This window comes from Taudactylus pleione, unplaced genomic scaffold, assembly GCF_031769625.1.
Source record: "Taudactylus pleione unplaced genomic scaffold, aTauple2 ptg000274l, whole genome shotgun sequence".
NCBI lineage: Eukaryota > Metazoa > Chordata > Amphibia > Anura > Myobatrachidae > Taudactylus > Taudactylus pleione.
Window position 1 is genome coordinate 3,296,395 of NW_028284676.1, and position 17,252 is coordinate 3,313,646.

Below are 17,252 nucleotides of genomic sequence, written 5' to 3' on the forward strand. Positions count from 1 at the left end.
TTTCGGGGGTTACAGCACCCTTTAACGGTCAAGCCAGCCGGCCCTTTACTTATGACACAGGCGCACGCTTGGCACTACTTTGTTGATGCACGTGCGGCTACTGCGCACACAATTCACAAACACAGAAAATATATTATTTTTTTAGCACTTGGGGGGAGCACCCCTGATGGACAGAGCACCCCCTGGACAACACTACAGCACTCCTTTAGGACTGGGACACTGCACAGGACTTTGGAGTGGACACAGCCCCTATGGAGAACTGACTGCACAACACAGTCCAGCCAGCCCCTATGGACTTTGAAGTAGTGGACAACAGCAGCACTACACTACACTACACTACACTACACAGCCCTAACTCCCACCCTCCCTCTTCACTGTCCACAGCCGAGTGAGAAAATGGCGCCGACGCGGGTACCTTATATAGGATCCAAAACCCGCGAGACTCGGAAGGCGGGATGATGACGTTTTGCCTCGATTTCAGATCCGAGTCAGGCGGGAAAAGTCGAGCCTGACTCGGATCGGACTCGGAACGGGGGGGCTCGGGGGGGTTCGGATTTCAGAAATCCGAACCCGCTCACCCCTAATTTGGAGTTGCACATATGTTGGTTGCAATTTAGGCCCCTTCCTGCAGTTGTAAATAAATGTGAGCATTAATATTTAGCTGCATCTATGGCAGGGATGGGCAACCTCAGGCCCGGCGGGCCATATAAGGCTCTCGGAATCATTTGGTCTGGCCCTCAGAGCTTTTTTCTGCTAGCCTCATCTGGCTAGCAGGGTGCACCCTGCAGCCAGAATCTAAGCAGCAGTGCCACCTGGAGAAACCTTAGGATGCTTCAGATGGTCACACCGCTGCCCTTACAGCTCCCCAGAGCATCCTCAGGATGCTCCGGGTAATGCTGTATTCACCGGTGATTATGGCCCCGCCCCCATGTGACATCACAGAGGGGGCGTGGCCTGCACCGGGCCCGCAAATAATATTATATATATCAAAATGGCCCTCGGCAAATCTATGCAATAGTAACATCCCCAGCCCTCCGCTAGTGAGCAGCCATTGTACATATTCGGTATGTTAACCCTGTCTGGATCCAGGCATCGGGATTCTGAAAGCCAGGATCCCAACTGTCGGTATTTCATACAGATTCCCTTTGCACATGCTCACCTCTGAACATATTTGCCTACTCACCCAGAATGTCCAAGAGACTCTTGAATTTTGGTTGGTTCTCCTGGCCCCTGGAATTCAATCATTGTTGCCCCACCTCCTGCTTTTTACAATGCCAGGGAATTGTGGCATTGTATAGCAGGGAGTGGGGCACTATAATGTAAATGCTAAACGACTCCCACTGCACCATCCATTTAACTGCAGCACACCCCCACTCTGCCAACCTTGTTACCCCTCTCTTGAAGGGGGCAGCTGCAAAACTGGCATACATGCCTCTGAATAGAATGCAATGCTGTTTACATGACCAAGACACATCCATGTACAAATGTTACAACCCCATCAACACCCAGTTCCAAGATGTCACATTTGTGGGACATTTGTAATGATTTGGGACAGGTAAGGTGAGGTGTTGTAGTGATGGGAAATGGGTATAATGATGTGGGACATACAGTATATGGTTAAGTGTTGTATTGAAGGGAAATGGGTGTAATGATGTGGGACAGATAAGGTGAGGTGATGAAGTGATGAGAAATGGGTGTAATAATATCGAACATGTATGGTGAGATGATGTAGTGATGGGAAATGGGTGTAATGATGTGGGACGGGTATGGTGAAGTGTTGTATCAATGGGAAATAGGTGTAATGATGTAGGACATGTATGGTGAGATGATGTAGTGATGGGAAATGGGTGTAATGATGTGGGACGGGTATGGTGAAGTGTTGTATCAATGGGAAATAGGTGTAATGATGTAGGACATGTATGGTGAGATGATGTAGTGATGGGAAATGGGTGTAATGATGTGGGACGGGTATGGTGAAGTGTTGTATCAATGGGAAATAGGTGTAATGATGTAGGACATGTATGGTGAGATGATGTAGTGATGGGAAATGGGTGTAATGATGTGGGACGGGTATGGTGAAGTGTTGTATCAATGGGAAATAGGTGTAATGATGTAGGACATGTATGGTGAGATGATGTAGTGATGGGAAATGGGTGTAATGATGTGGGACGGGTATGGTGAAGTGTTGTATCAATGGGAAATAGGTGTAATGATGTAGGACATGTATGGTGAGGTGATGTATTGATGGGAAATGGGTGTAATGATGTGGGACGGGTATGGTGAAGTGTTGTATCAATGGGAAATAGGTGGAATGATGTAGGACGGGTATGGTGAAGTGTTGTATCAATGGGAAATAGGTGTAATGATGTAGGACATGTATGGTGAGGTGATGTAGTGATGGGAAATGGGTGTAATGATGTGGGACGGGTATGGTGAAGTGTTGTATCAATGGGAAATAGGTGGAATGATGTAGGACGGGTATGGTGAAGTGTTGTATCAATGGGAAATAGGTGTAATGATGTAGGACATGTATGGTGAGGTGATGTAGTGATGGGAAATGGGTGTAATGATGTGGGACGGGTATGGTGAAGTGTTGTATCAATGGGAAATAGGTGGAATGATGTAGGACATGTATGGTGAGGTGATGTAGTGATGGGAAATGGGTGTAATGATGTGGGACGGGTATGGTGAAGTGTTGTATCAATGGGAAATAGGTGGAATGATGTAGGACATGTATGGTGAGGTGATGTATTGATGGGAAATGGGTGGAATGATGTGGGACGGGTATGGTGAAGTGTTGTATCAATGGGAAATAGGTGGAATGATGTAGGACATGTATGGTGAGGTGATGTATTGATGGGAAATGGGTGGAATGATGTGGGACATGTATGGCGAGGTGCCAAGTTGATTGGGATGGGTGTAATGACGCGGAATATGTATGGTTAAGTGTTGTATTGATTAGAAATTAGTTTTTGTATTTGTAGATAGGAGTTACAAGTGTTTTTCCCCCTCTATACAGTAATTCACTTTATTTGCTGAATGCAACACCTGGTTATCATTTTTCCTTCATGAATAAAAGTTGTTAAAATCAAGCATTTGATACCTTTATAAATGTCCCAATATTTTTCTTATGGCCACTACCTGTCGACCTTCTGTACTGTCTTACTTTTGTCATGTTGACCTTCATCCATGTCGACCGTCTTGTATCGACAAAATGGTTGTTGACCATTTCATTGTTGACCTTTTGTATGGAACCCATACATGAGGGGGTGGATAGATAGCCAGAGGAGGGCGTATCATGGTCAGCAGCTACATTTATTTCCACAGTTGCACTGATTTGGCTACCGTGTTCGGATGGACATTCTGCACCTCCATGGGGGCTGGAGCAATATTTGACTGATGTTCAACCAATGGTGAGTCTTTGCACGTACAGTGACAGATTAGCGCCGCAACCAGTGGGGTGTCTCTATACACGTATCATCAGCTGTGGCATTAGTATAAAAGCGCAGTCACATTGCAGTAAAAACTCACAGTCGTGGCTTCATTACAGTCCAACTCTGAATCAGGCCCTAAGTGGGAGGAACAGGAACAGAGGATGTTGCTGTACAGTATGTGTAACACTGCACGGGCTGTATCAAATCCAGCTTCCTGTCTCTTGGTTTGTGTTACTATACGTCAATCACTGAGGACTACGACCACTAACTACGGGATGTGTAGTTCATTAACCATTGCACATTTTCCCTAGTTCACCGGATTCTCTCAATTTCCGCGTCTGCATCCTTAATTGTACTAAGGAACCTTTTGCTCTATGCACGCAACTCCGAACTCTCTCCTGGAACATCTTTGTCGCAGCTTGGTTAGCTGAACGATTGAATAGGAGTGAGGCAAGTGAAACCCTGAGGCCGCATCTTTTGCATGTTCAGCTAGGTTGTGTGAAGGGTTAAATATAACATTATTATTATTATTATCATTATTAACATTATATTTTTATATTATTATTATTAACATTATTATAATTATTAATATTATTATTAACATTCTAATTATTATTATTAATAATAATAATAATAATCATATTTTATGCTTCCTCTCTACACAGAAATTATAATGTGTTTAAAATAAAATTATTATTTAATTATTATTTAATCACAAAATAGGCTACACACAATGGAACAAATAGTTCAAACCACAAATTTGTGAGAAATATCCAGTGAACTAGGTCATAGTGCATAAGAGTCCGTCCTGACTGATCATAGCCGGAGATACCAGTGTAGAAGGTGAGAATACAATAATCAGCTCATCTTATCTGCTGTCTAATAATAGTAATGTATCATTACATCTCATCCACACTTCAAACCTTTACTGTGTCTCCTTTGCTGGCTGTCATTCAACATAAGAGATCTGTTAACACCGATTAATGCAGATTGGTGACCTCATTTTTTTTACCATAGGTCATAGTTTGGTAAAACCACCTCAAACTGGTTAAATGTCCTATAAAAAAGATTCACAAAAATACAGCTGAATTATGTACAACCATTTATAACCAATATAATAGAATGCATGAATGGCCCTAGGAATTTAGTTGAATTAAGTAACTTGAACATCACTTTACTTTCATGAAATTGTACCTAATTTATAACTATATAATAGAGTGTGAGTTGGAGGATGCGAGTGTGCAATAAATGCGAGTGAGTGTGAGTTTTTCTGAGTGAAAACTTGCAACTTGTATTGCGAGATTTATTATAAATTGCGAGTTTAGCAGAAGCCTACCAAGATCAGTGAGATCTGCGTAGACTTATGTGGTTAAAAATGCCATTTAAGTGTTAAAATGTAAAAAAAAAAAGTGATGTGGGACGCCCCCCCAAAAAGCACAACTAGCACCGGGTCCCAGTATTTTCATCAACCAGCACCAAGCTCTGTGAGCCAGTCCTGTTTGTGAAAGTGCAGGGGACAAAATTAGTAGGGGTCCCCATATTATCCTCAACCAGCACTAGGCTCTAACTAGCACTGTAATGCAGCATCCGGGGGACACGCTTCACGGGGTCACCCGGCCAAAGCATTAATCACTCTACACTAGTCAGCCCAGGTTGGGGATCCCTAGGGAGGTGGGGATCCCCCCAATAAAGGGGTTTCCTCCTCCAGGGTTCCCCAAACCTAGACCTAGGCTGAAGCCCCGGCTATTCCCTGCATCCCTGGGCAGGGTTGATTGTGTAAAAAAAAAGAAATAAAATAACATTGTCTTTTACAGGAGGATTAGAGGTCCCAACAAGCCTCCCCCGCATGCTGGTACTTGGAGAACCACAAGTACTAACATGCGGAGTATTAAGGGCTCTCTGGTAGCTGTATTTCACCTGAAAAATAAATATTTAAAAAATGACAAGATGCGCACACCGTATATTGTATATTTTTATTACACATACATACACTCACTCAATCACACGCATTCTCACTACATACTTACCTTATCCCTAGTGCCGGTCTGTCCCCTTGTCCAGTAGAAACCACAATCTGTACCTGTAAAAAAAAAAATACTCACCCAACACTTGGTTCTGCTCCTCTTCATTCCCTGTAGACATCCTACAAGTAATGGAGAGGGTAGTTCAGTAAAAAAAAAAACATACGTAAACTAGCAGCTCTATGAGTATTTCTGCTATCATTGGGCTCCGCTCTAGGGACCTGACTCAGACCCGTTCGCTAGCAAGCGGCTGCTCGTTGCAGACGATGTTCGCTAATGTGCACATGCGTATAGCTTGCAGTGCGCGTGCGCAAACTAGCACGAGCGATCGGAATGTGCTCGCTCACCTTGCCAGGACAGCCCAGTGGAATGAGTGACAGAAGAGGCCGTTTAAGCGGCAGGGCAGTAGTAATGGGGGAGTGGAGTTGCGGACGCAGGCGCGCCAGAGTGTTTCGACGCTGTTTCAGAGGAATGTATAATTAACAGGCAGCGTTATAGTACATGTCACCTGGTAGATTTTTACACAGAACTGCTCACAGTGCTCGTGGTAGGGTACAGTCCACCGCAAGCGCTGCTGTCTGATCCGATGGTTCCCGATGTACCGATGGTTGTTTATACTTCCTGGAGATGACGTATGCTAGTGGGCGGCTAAAGACAGGCTGGTGGGCGTCTATAAACGCAAAGTGATCGCTCGCCAAGACATAGTGGGCGTGCTTATGCCTTGCTGTGCGAGCGGATGCCTCGATGTCATTTAGCTGAATTTCCATACGCTGGGAGCGAGCGCCGCAACTAGCGAACGGGTCTGAATCAGGTCCTAGGGCCCTACCCATCAACATCAACATATTTAGTAGCATATTTAGTAAGATAATAACAATGCATCGTAATGCTCAGTAGAGTAATTCCTTCATCATCACAAGTGAGACTATATAAGCAGCTATATGCTTTACACATTGATTGGGAGTAAATCCTTTTGAGGCTTACATCTTCTTATTTGTGTCCAACATTCTTTTCTCGGGAAGCCACCAATGCCATGGGCAGAAGAGTCACTGTAACTAGAAATATCTCAAGGTTTTCAAATAGTCCTTGTAGGTGCTCTGGTTCTTCAGGGTGAACATTTTGTCATCTTTTATGCCAGTAGTTTGCACAGAATGTCTCATTGTAAGAGGCTCACGTTCCTGCAGAGCATCTAAGGGCAGACAAGGGCAAGTGTAACCCTGGAAAAGGTCTGAGAACAGTTGCAGATAAGCCCCAACAAAGACACTTTTAGGAAGGGCCTGAATGCATTGTCTGCTTTGATTTGAAATAAATACACCCAGCAAATTACGGGTCTTATTCAGCATATCTTACATGATTTGGTTCTACACAAGCTCATATAACAAGCACACACATCTGATACTTAGGAATCCACACTCCCTATGCTCAAATTTGTTTTGCTTCTCCCTGCGGTAACCATCGGGGACGCATGAGCAAGTGCTACAACATCGACCAACAGCGAGCGTCATCAACGCTGTGTCCAACTGTGAATCAGGCCCTAATCGATCTACAAACACGATGACCACCACTAATCGATGACACTAGTGATGTCAGTGGGAGTGATTTTGGCTCTGATAGAGCCAAAATCACTCCGGGCCTTGCGGTTAAAAACTCAACCGCAGGCTCCGGCTCGCAGTGGCGATGGTCGCGATGGTCAAGACCATCGCGGCCATCAACCTGCACGCTCGTACAGGCTGTGGGTGGTGACCCACAGCTATACGAGCGTCCAGGAGGATGCTCCATAATTATGGAGGACGGCCCTCATTCAGAGCGTGCGCTCTGCTCAAAGCGTACAGCTCTGAACAGCGTACAGCCTTAGTCTTTTGCATCATGGAACTTTGCATTTTTAATTGAAGTCCCTTCGTTATGCTGCCCCCTAAAACGTGTTGCCTCCACAAGCACCTTTGCTGATTAGTTGAAATATAGGACAATGAGAGAGAGAATTAACTATAAGTAAACTGTGAACTAGTTCTCAAAGTTCTAGCAATGACAGATGATCTCTGAATTTCTCACTTTACCTTTCTATAAATAGATGGGAAGACAAACCTGCTGGCGGTGACACAACCCGGGGTCCTCACAGCTGAAGCTGGGCAGTCGGTGACCATCACCTGCTCCTTTGTGAGTAGTGTTACTTCTTACAGTGTGAAATGGACTTTAGGCTGTGATAACAGTGAGTCTTTCATTGAGCAACCATACTACAAACACAGGGTAAATTTATCTACTCCGGGAACTTCCCATACAAAGAACGACTTGGGATCGTCCTCCTATGATATACAGACTAATATCACTGTTGCCAAACTATCAGAGAATGACTCGGAAGCGTTCTGTTGCCATGTGGAGACTGTCCATGGAGATAAGGGAACCGGAAACGGAACCCAAGTACAGGTGACACGAACACATAAACTACCAGGTATTGTATCACTATGATATTATATAGCCAAGACTAATACATAGACACAAATATTTTACCAAGTTGGACGCAGTAGTTTGGCCGTCACCCACCTGCGACTTTACAAAGTTCTTCCCTAGTGTACTGTACATCTGTGCATCCGAATGTGCATGGACAGACACCCTCTGTCAGCGTCTGTAGACAAAAAAATATTGCTTGATACGTCTTTTGACACACCATCGGTAGCACCATAAAAACTTGCACCTGCCCTATGACAGATGCAGTTGCTCCATCTTCGTACAGTGGGCCTGATTCAGAGCCGGACGCTCTGAACGAGCGCCCGCTCTGAATCAGGGCGTGTTTTTTTTAATAGCGAAGCGGCCTTTTGGACGCTCACATAGCTTTGTGTTACCACCCACAGCTATGCGAGCGACCATGATGATGGTCGCGATGGTCAAGACCATCGCGACCATCGGGCTTGCGACGAGACCCTTGCGGTAGGGTCTCGTCGGCCGCAAGCCCTGGAGTGATTTTGGCTCTATCAGAGCCAAAATCACTCCCACTGACATCACTAGTGATGTCAGTGGGGCCGGACCCAGACGGAAGGCGTTCCCATGGGAACCAGTAGGGTTTTACAGCGCTCTGGGTCTCTTTTAACAATAGTATGAACCAGTAGGGTTTTACAGCGCTCTGGGTCTCTTGAAAAAGTCCGTGAAAAACGGATGAAACGCGTTGGGTCACGCCCCCTATTTGATAAGAACTTTCCATGAGAGACTTTCCCTATACATTCCCATTATTGGGCATGTTCTTAGCCTTATGCTTCCTATGTCAGGAAGCTTTTTTTAGAAGTCAATACTGACTGGAATCCTTAATCAGTTACAATAAATCAGTTCATTTCAGACCGGAGTCTGTAGTTGTTTATAGCCTTTATTAGTGTGCATCAGCAGTCCTTACCCACCATAGCCCCTCATACACATCCATACAAGCACTGGGACGAGGAGAACCAGCAGGAGCAACACAGCACACGGGGTAAGTACGATTCCTTCTTACCTACCTGCATGATAGCGTTTTTTAAGATCCCTGATACTGTGCCACTGTATTGTATTTGAGGTGGAGAGGAGGTAAAGGCGGTTCCGATACCTTGAAGCACACTGTAAGAACACCCACCCTACAGATATTACTACAACTTTATTGATGGGACTATCCAAGGACAATTTTTAGCATTATTTCCTATACAGTATCTACTCCGGATAGGGGTATACATCGTAGACTATCCAATGACTTAATCATAACAACGTTTTTTAAAGAACACCCTGCCTACAGTTTGACAGATTCTCAGCCGTATAGTTGGGACTTTGGAATCTATTTACAGGACATTGCACAAACCCGAACCACTAATACATCGACACATTCATTGAGTTACATTTATTTATTGTCCCAGAGCGCACCACTACTATTTACTTTGTTCCCATGGGAACGCCTCCGTATGGGCAGCCACGCCCCTGGCACGCCCACCAAAGGGGGCGTGCTGTCACTCACCATCGACAGCACGCCCCCTTTGGTGCGAGACCCATAACGACGGCTACCCCGTCGTTATTCGGGTCTCGCGCATGCACGCGACGAAGACGCCTCCATCGTACGCATGCGCATTTGGGAAACATCGACCCGCTTGCGAGCGTACAGCGCTCGCGAGCGGGTCTGAATGACACCCAGTCTCCTATGTAAGCGGTTGAGCATTTCTGTACGTAACCACTTTTACTGACACTCCCATAACCTGCTCATAAGACGGACCATCTCTGTAGGTGCACTAAGCGACCTCTCTGACACCGCCCAGGAACCCCCAATACATTTCAACAAATGTATGAGGCCGCGCGTCTCCATCACAAATCCTCTATGTGCGCGGTATCTGGACACAGGACCTGATTCAGACCCGGTCGCAAGGCTGCGTTCGCAATGTAGCCAGCCGATATTTGCTATCTGCACATGCGTACACATCGCAGTGCGCTTGCGTGAACTGGCTGTTTAGATTGGGAATCGATCGCAGTGAGCACGCAGAGCCTTCACAGAGTGACTGACATGAAATGACCGTTCGGGGGTGGTGACGGGGGGAGGGGGGGTGGTCGGAGGAACGTAGGTGTGCCTGTGCGTTTGAACGCCATTACAGGGGCGTACTTAATTAAGCCCATGCGATTGCAGACGCTGGCAGAGGTCTAGCAGGCGACAGGAAGTTTAGCAGCTTGTGCGGCAGGGTCAGATAAACCACAAGCGGTGCGAATGGTTCCGATGTTACTCAATGTTTTCGCTGACTTGCGGATGCACGTCATGGGAAGTGGGCGGCTTTATACAGTGATGGGCGTCTTGGTTTAGTGCTACGGTTGCCGTGCGATTGCATTCATTAGCATATTTTCGCAGCAAGCGGGAGCGTGCGATCGCTTCCGTGCGAACGAACCTGAATCGGGTCTGCAGTGGTACAGACGCATGCCCAGAAGGAAAAATCTGCTCCACTGCAGCCGACATGGGCGGTGCCTGTGACTCAGAGTCATGTAACTTGCTATAGCATCCAAAGGTCTATATGTCACCCAATAAATACATATGTTTGTCCCTCACTGCTTCTCCCTATTCCTTTTACTACTATGGAATTTTGGGTTTGGTATGATTCACCACGGCCGCATGGCCAGCGGTTCAAATCCCGACAGCGGCTGCCCGGCAGGGGTGAAAATCCTGATCGTCCAAGGTAAGTATTTCCTAACCCTATTCTATCCCCTAACCCTCCCTTAAGGGTGCCTAACCCTAACCTCCCTCCCTTCCAAGTGCCTAACCCTAACCTCCCTCCCTTCCAAGTGCCTAACCCTAACCTCCCTCCCTTCCAAGTGCCTAACCCTAACCCTAACCTCCCTCCCTTCCAAGTGCCTAACCCTAACCTCCCTCCCTTCCAAGTGCCTAACCCTAACCACCCCCTCGGGGGTGCCAAAGCCTAACCCTAAACTCCCTGGGAGGGTGCCTAACCCTAAGTCCCCCCCAGGAACCCTAAACCTAACCCTTCCCCCCTGCGGCTGTCCGCGCCCGGCTTACCTTCGATCGGTAAGCCGGGTGACGGCCGGGCTCCCGGCATAGGTAAAATGACAGGCGTCGAGATTTCGACGCCTGTCATTTAACCCTTGCCGGGATTAAACAGTCGGGAAGCCGGCGGTCAGGATTCCGTCCGCAGGCTTCCCGACTGCATCCCAGATTTTCCATCTCACATGTCACCCAGAATGACATTTTATGGCCACATTTATACAATACAGCATATACAGTATATTACAGGTTGAGTCTCCCATATCCAAATATTCCAAAATACTGAATATTGTCCCTCATTCAGAGCCGTACGCTCTGAGCAGAGCGCACGCTCTGAATGAGGGCCGTCCTCCATAACTATGGAGCGTCCTCCTGGACGCTCGTATAGCTGTGGGTCACCACCCACAGCCTATACGAGCGTGCAGTTTGATGGCCGCGATGGTCGTGACCATCTCGACCATCGAAACTGCGAGCCGGAGCCTGCGGTTGAGGTTTTCAACCGCAAGGCCCGGAGTGATTTTGGCTCTATCAGAGCCAAAATCACTCCCACTGACATCACTAGTGATGTCAGTGGGCCGGCTTCTGACGGGAGGCGTTCCCTTGGGAACGCCCCCGTCAGGGAGGCACGCCCCCGGCACGCCCACCAAAGGGGGAGTGCTGTCAATCAACATCGACAGCACGCCCCCTTTGATAAGACACAACGAGCGAAGGACTTTACTTCGCTCGTCGCGTCTGGCGCATGCGCACGACGGAGCTCCCGCCGTCGTGCGCATGCGCAGTGCACAACATTGACCCACTTGCGAGCGGACAGCCGCTTGCGAGTGGGTCTGAATCAGGGCCATTGTTAGCATGACTGAGATATCGACACCTTTGCTTTTTGATGGTTCAATGTACACAAACTTTGTTTAAGGCACAAAATTATTAAAACTATTGTATAAAATTACCTTCAGGCTGTGTGTATAAGCTGTATATGAAACATAAATGAATTTCATGTATGTACAGAAACTTTCTTTGAGCCACAAAATTATTGAAAATATTGTATAAAATGAGCTGCAGGCTGTGTTTATAAGGTGTATACAACACATAAATGCATTCTGTGATTAGTTTTGGGGCCCATTCCCAAGATATCTCATTATGGTATGCAAATATTCCAAAATACGGAATATTCCGATATCCAAAATACCCCTGGTCCCAAGCATTTTGGATATGGGAGACTCAACCTGTATATGATGTATATTTCATGCCCTATGTCTGAAACAATTGATAGTGCTTTGTTTTTTAATCTTCAAACACCGCTCATTTTAAACTAACCCACTGAAGTCACATATACATGTTGGATATCACTGCCTTTGTCTTTCTGTCCATATTTACATATGTTCTCTGTTCCAGCACAGAATCGAGATGAGGAACTACTTATTCTCTACAGCATTGCAGGGGCAGAAGCTTTACTTATAGTGATCCTGTCTGCTGTGATTATTAAGTATCGCCTGCGAGGTAAGTGCCTCTCTCCAGCGTTATCTGTCGGTGGTATTTGCACTTTAATAGTTGTGTGGTGACAATCTGCCAACTGTTACCAAACTCCCTCCATGAGAGGCCCAGAGGGGACAACCATATCGGAAGTGCGGGGAGTGCAGTAATGTGATTGCATCATCGTGACCCCACCCCCTGCGCTGTTCAAAGCCATGACTCATGGCATTGTACAGAGGGGGGCAGGGCCATGATGAAATTAATAATTGTGAATGGCATCATCAAAATCTTGGGAGGGGGGTGCACTTCCTAAGTAAGCGACATGCAGGAGACTGCACACTCTGGACCTCATTCAGAGCCGCTTGCAAAATGCAAGCGCTCGCTCTGAATGAGGGCGGCTGCTTCTCTTTAATGAGCCATCCTCCTGGCTGCTCGCTAAGCTGTGGGTGACCACCCACTGCTATAGAGAGCGGCCAGGTTGATGGTCGCGATGGTCAAGACCATCGCGACCATCGGGGCTTGCGACGAGACCCTTGTGGTAGGGTCTCGTCTGCCAAAAGCCCCAATGAGCTTTCAGCTCTAAAAGAGCCGGAAACTCACCACTGACATCACGAGTGATGTCAGTGGGGCCGCCCCAAACGGCAGGCGTTCCTTCGGGAACGCCTCCGTTTGGCCAGCCACCCCGCCTACAAAACGGTGCGAGCTGTCGATCACCATCTCTCTTGTTCTGGGCTTGCGCACGCACAGTGCGGTCGCTGCGCGTGCGCAGGGCCTTAACATTGACCCGCTTGCGAGCGGGTCTGAATGAGACCCTCTATCAGGAGTCCAGGAGAGTCCACTGAATTCAGGACTCTGCCGGACATTACGGGTGAGTTGGTAAGTATACTCTAAAAAGGGATCAACCATTATTTCAGTATGTATCATAGACCAACCCCTGTTTCAGAGTATGCTATAAATGTTTACTAGATTACAATATTTGTTATTATTATGTAATTGTTAGGTACCACAAAGTCCACGCAGCATTGTATAAGAGGTAGACATAAAAAGAAAGTATGAATACAATGCACAAAAGAGCATTAGTACAAAGCATAAATACAAACATTTGAATACAAACCACGAACAGGTAGGGATGGCTGGCAACCATCGATGATTTACCACCACGGGTTGATGGTTTTGCTATTGATGGTGGAGATTTGATTGTTGTCCACCATCGATGGCAGAGAGTATAGCACAGGAGGCACAGCGCATAGTTCAGCTCTCCGTTATGCCATTTAGCCACCACACCCACCTCCCTGATTGGACTGCCACCCAATGTGTGATGGCCTGGTTTCCCATCAATGGTTTCTTGCCATTGATGCTATTCACCAATGACACATCGATGGTGACTATGTAGAGTTTTTAGGCATTCGTGCACCAGGGAAGCCCATTTGAGTACTAGTGTCCCAAAGCCCTTTAGGAGGTGTCCATAAAACTTTCCTTGTCATTTCTTTACACACCTCTTATTGGCTGGTTACAAAGCCTGGAGCACTCAGTCATTATGTCACTGACATGAACTGCAACGTTTGATGGGATGACACACTCCCTACTGCAAATTATACGGATATTAGAAGTCACCAAGGAGTTTTGTAAAGATAAAAGCATAAGGGTGTGGGATAAATGTTTTTCACAGAATTTTAAAATGACAAAAATACCATAATACCCTAAAGCAAGGGGTGCTCTATTCCCTATAGTGTGCAAATTCACTAATGAACACTGAACTGGTAACCTCTGAACTCTTCTATACAGCTGTTATTTACATGCAGCCTTGGAGCCGATGCAGCCTTGGAGAGTAATAAAGTGGAGAGTACCAACCAATCAGCTCCTAATTTACATTTTTCAAACCCAGCCTGTAAACTAACAGTTAGGAGCTGATTGGTTGGTACTTTATCACTCTCCACGGCTTACTGCATCTTCCCATTATGATTGCACTTATCTGAAAGATATCAGCCTTTAAGTCAATGACTAAAGTGCTTATTAAGAGTTTCAGATATTTGTGCACCAAACATAAATAAAAAGGATCAATCCAAAATGTGATTTTATGTGTCCAAGTTGTGTTCAGTGTAGTATTTGTGCTAGACGCACTGTAGGTCAAGTCTACAATGTCTATACTCCCCTTGATAGAGTAGAGATGTTGCGTGACCGAGTTAGTAGTTAATATTGAAATTACCCTATTTGTACGCAATATAATAATGTAGTCATATTCTTCATACTATGGGGTTAATGTATCAATCAGTGAAAAGAGTGGAGAAGTTGCCAATAGAAACCAGCTAGCTTCTACTTACCATTTTGTAGAATGTACTTGATAAATGCTACCTCAAAGCTAAAGGACATCATTCAACTTTAAATAAAGCAGGCCATACACGAAGATTATCTGTCCATTTATCCAACTAGTTGGCTGACTTTAATGAATATCTGATAATGTACAGTATGAGATGACAATCAACCATTTTCTCCCAAACACGGAAAACGTACAAAAACGGTTGTTCAGACAAATTGTTTACATCCATAACTTCAACCAATTTATCCAAATGACGTTTTTTTGTCCATATTCTGGTGTCTTGGAGCAAATAGTCAATTGACATTTGCTCCCATACATCCCCAGATTTTCTTTCCAACCAGCCAATGGACAGATCATCTTAAAGTGTATGACCAGCTCTGTTTAAAGTTGCATGATATGAGCTCAGAAATGACATCCTGCCTTGCCTTTTTCTGACAGTGCAGACACATCAGGAGAATGATTGGTAAGTGTGTATGCACTTATCAATCGTTAGATAGGTACCCAGCTTATGGCTGATTAGTCTGATTATTTTATAAAGACTTGGGCCCTCATTCAGAGCCGTACGCTCTGAGCAGAGCACACGCTCTGAATGAGGGCCGTCCTCCATAACTATGGAGCGTCCTCCTGGACACTCGTATAGCTGTGGGTCACCACCCACAGCCTATACGAGCGTGCAGTTTGATGGCCGCGATGGTCTTGACCATCGCGACCATCGAAACTGCGAGCCGGAGCCTGCGGTTGAGGTTTTCAACCGCAAGGCCCGGAGTGATTTTGGCTCTATCAGAGCCAAAATCACTCCCACTGACATCACTAGTGATGTCAGTGGGCCAGCTTCTGACGGTAGGCGTTCCCTTAGGAACGCCCCCGTCAGGGAGGCACGCCCCCGGCACGCCCACCAAAGGGGGCGTGCTGTCAATCAACATCGACAGCACGCCCCCTTTGACCAGACACAACGAGCGAAGGACTTTCCTTCGCTCGTCGCGTCTGGCGCATGCGCATGCGACCCACTTGCGAGCGGACAGCCGCTTGCGAGTGGGTCTGAATCAGGCCCTTGTTGGACATACTGATTTGGGTCCAAGTGTCAGCTCCTCGGTGTATCACTTTGAACTACACATTAGATTGCAAGCTCAACTGTACAGGCATTTTGTCTTAAACATTCAATATGTGGCACTGAAAAAATTGCACTCTGTAAAAACAATGAATAAAATTAAACTCCTTTTTCTGCTCATTTACAGGTTCATCAGGAAGTGAGGACCAGGTGAGAGAATAGTTTATAGGAATAAATCACGGGGAAAAGGCTACTTAATTAGTGCAGTCATTAGTGTGTGCACATAAAGAGTTTATGGAAAGAGCTACATAATGGTGTCTACCTCAAAGTGAGCTCAGCTATGTACAACTGAGTCTGCCTACATAAAGAGTTACAGTGACTGGTGTTGCGTTCCAGATGTCAGAGAAGACTTGGACAAGAATGCTACACTATGTAGACAAAAGTGATTGAACGCTGACAGCAAATAGATCAACAAGATGTTACTGACGTCAGTACTTTGTAGGTCCACCACATGCAGTGATTACTGCAGATGCCCTTCTTGGCAAACTGTCCACAAGTTCCTGGACAACAGTAGGCGCTATGTTTTGCCATTAGTACAGTGACCAACTGTGACACTGAAGAAGGTTGAGTCGGCCTAGAACGCACCCGTCGCCCCAATTTGTCCCAGATGTTTGAAATGGAGTTAAGATCTGGACTGGTTACCGAATTTTCTGTATATCAATCCAGCTTCGCCCTGGAAACATGACAGGTGGCATTATGGTCCTGATAAAAACATTTGTTGTTTCCAAAGAACTGCAAATGCATGGGCCTCCCTATGAAGTGTTCTGGTCGAAACTTCCACATTAGTGGCCATTTGGAACTTGTGTGCAATGGTATACATGGTATGCATTTTGCTTGCACGGGGGGTGTCCAATTACTTTTGTCTACATAGTGTATATATTAGTTGGAGTGGGCAGCTGTATTCTATAACAGTGCATTTGTTCTGTGTACTAGACAACCTGTGCTCACGATCCTTACGTAATACTTCTGTCATTGTGACTCTGACATTACAGGGTGCAGAGAAACAGCTGGAACCCGAACCTGGACTTCACTACTCTGAGATCTGTAATAAGAGTCTTACTCATCATCCAAGGGATAGACTCAATGAGACCAGGGTCACTTATGCACCTGTAAGGATTCACCAATAAACACACCTGACCAGCTCTTCATTTTTGAGGGGTTTAATACAAAAAGAACACATTTCAAATATTTTTTGAATAAAGTGGTCAGTTCTCAGTATAGACATATCTATGTAATATGCTTGTTACCTGTAAGTATTCTATGTATGATCTCCCATTGTATTCTGTTGTGTCATGCCTCATCTTTTTAACCACGTTGTACTGTAGATAGAAAAAAACATGACAACAATAGCATTGAAGTCAAAATAAAACAAACCCCTTCCACCTGTACAGTATGTAATATATTGTTTAGAAAGTGTCATTCATTG

At 45.8% G+C, this 17,252-nt stretch overlaps 1 protein-coding gene across 1 annotated transcript in view; it reads left to right on the forward strand.

Annotated features, from left to right (window-relative positions):
- Positions 1-16,953, forward strand: part of LOC148513689 (uncharacterized) — a 77,834-nt gene extending 60,881 nt beyond the window's left edge. The window contains exons 3-6 of the mRNA XM_088481576.1: positions 7,521-7,898; positions 12,324-12,428; positions 15,954-15,976; positions 16,819-16,953. Coding sequence (XP_088337702.1) covers positions 7,521-7,898; positions 12,324-12,428; positions 15,954-15,976; positions 16,819-16,953 — 641 coding nt within the window. The remainder of the gene's footprint in view (positions 1-7,520; positions 7,899-12,323; positions 12,429-15,953; positions 15,977-16,818) is intronic.
- Positions 16,954-17,252: the final 299 nt, after the last annotated feature.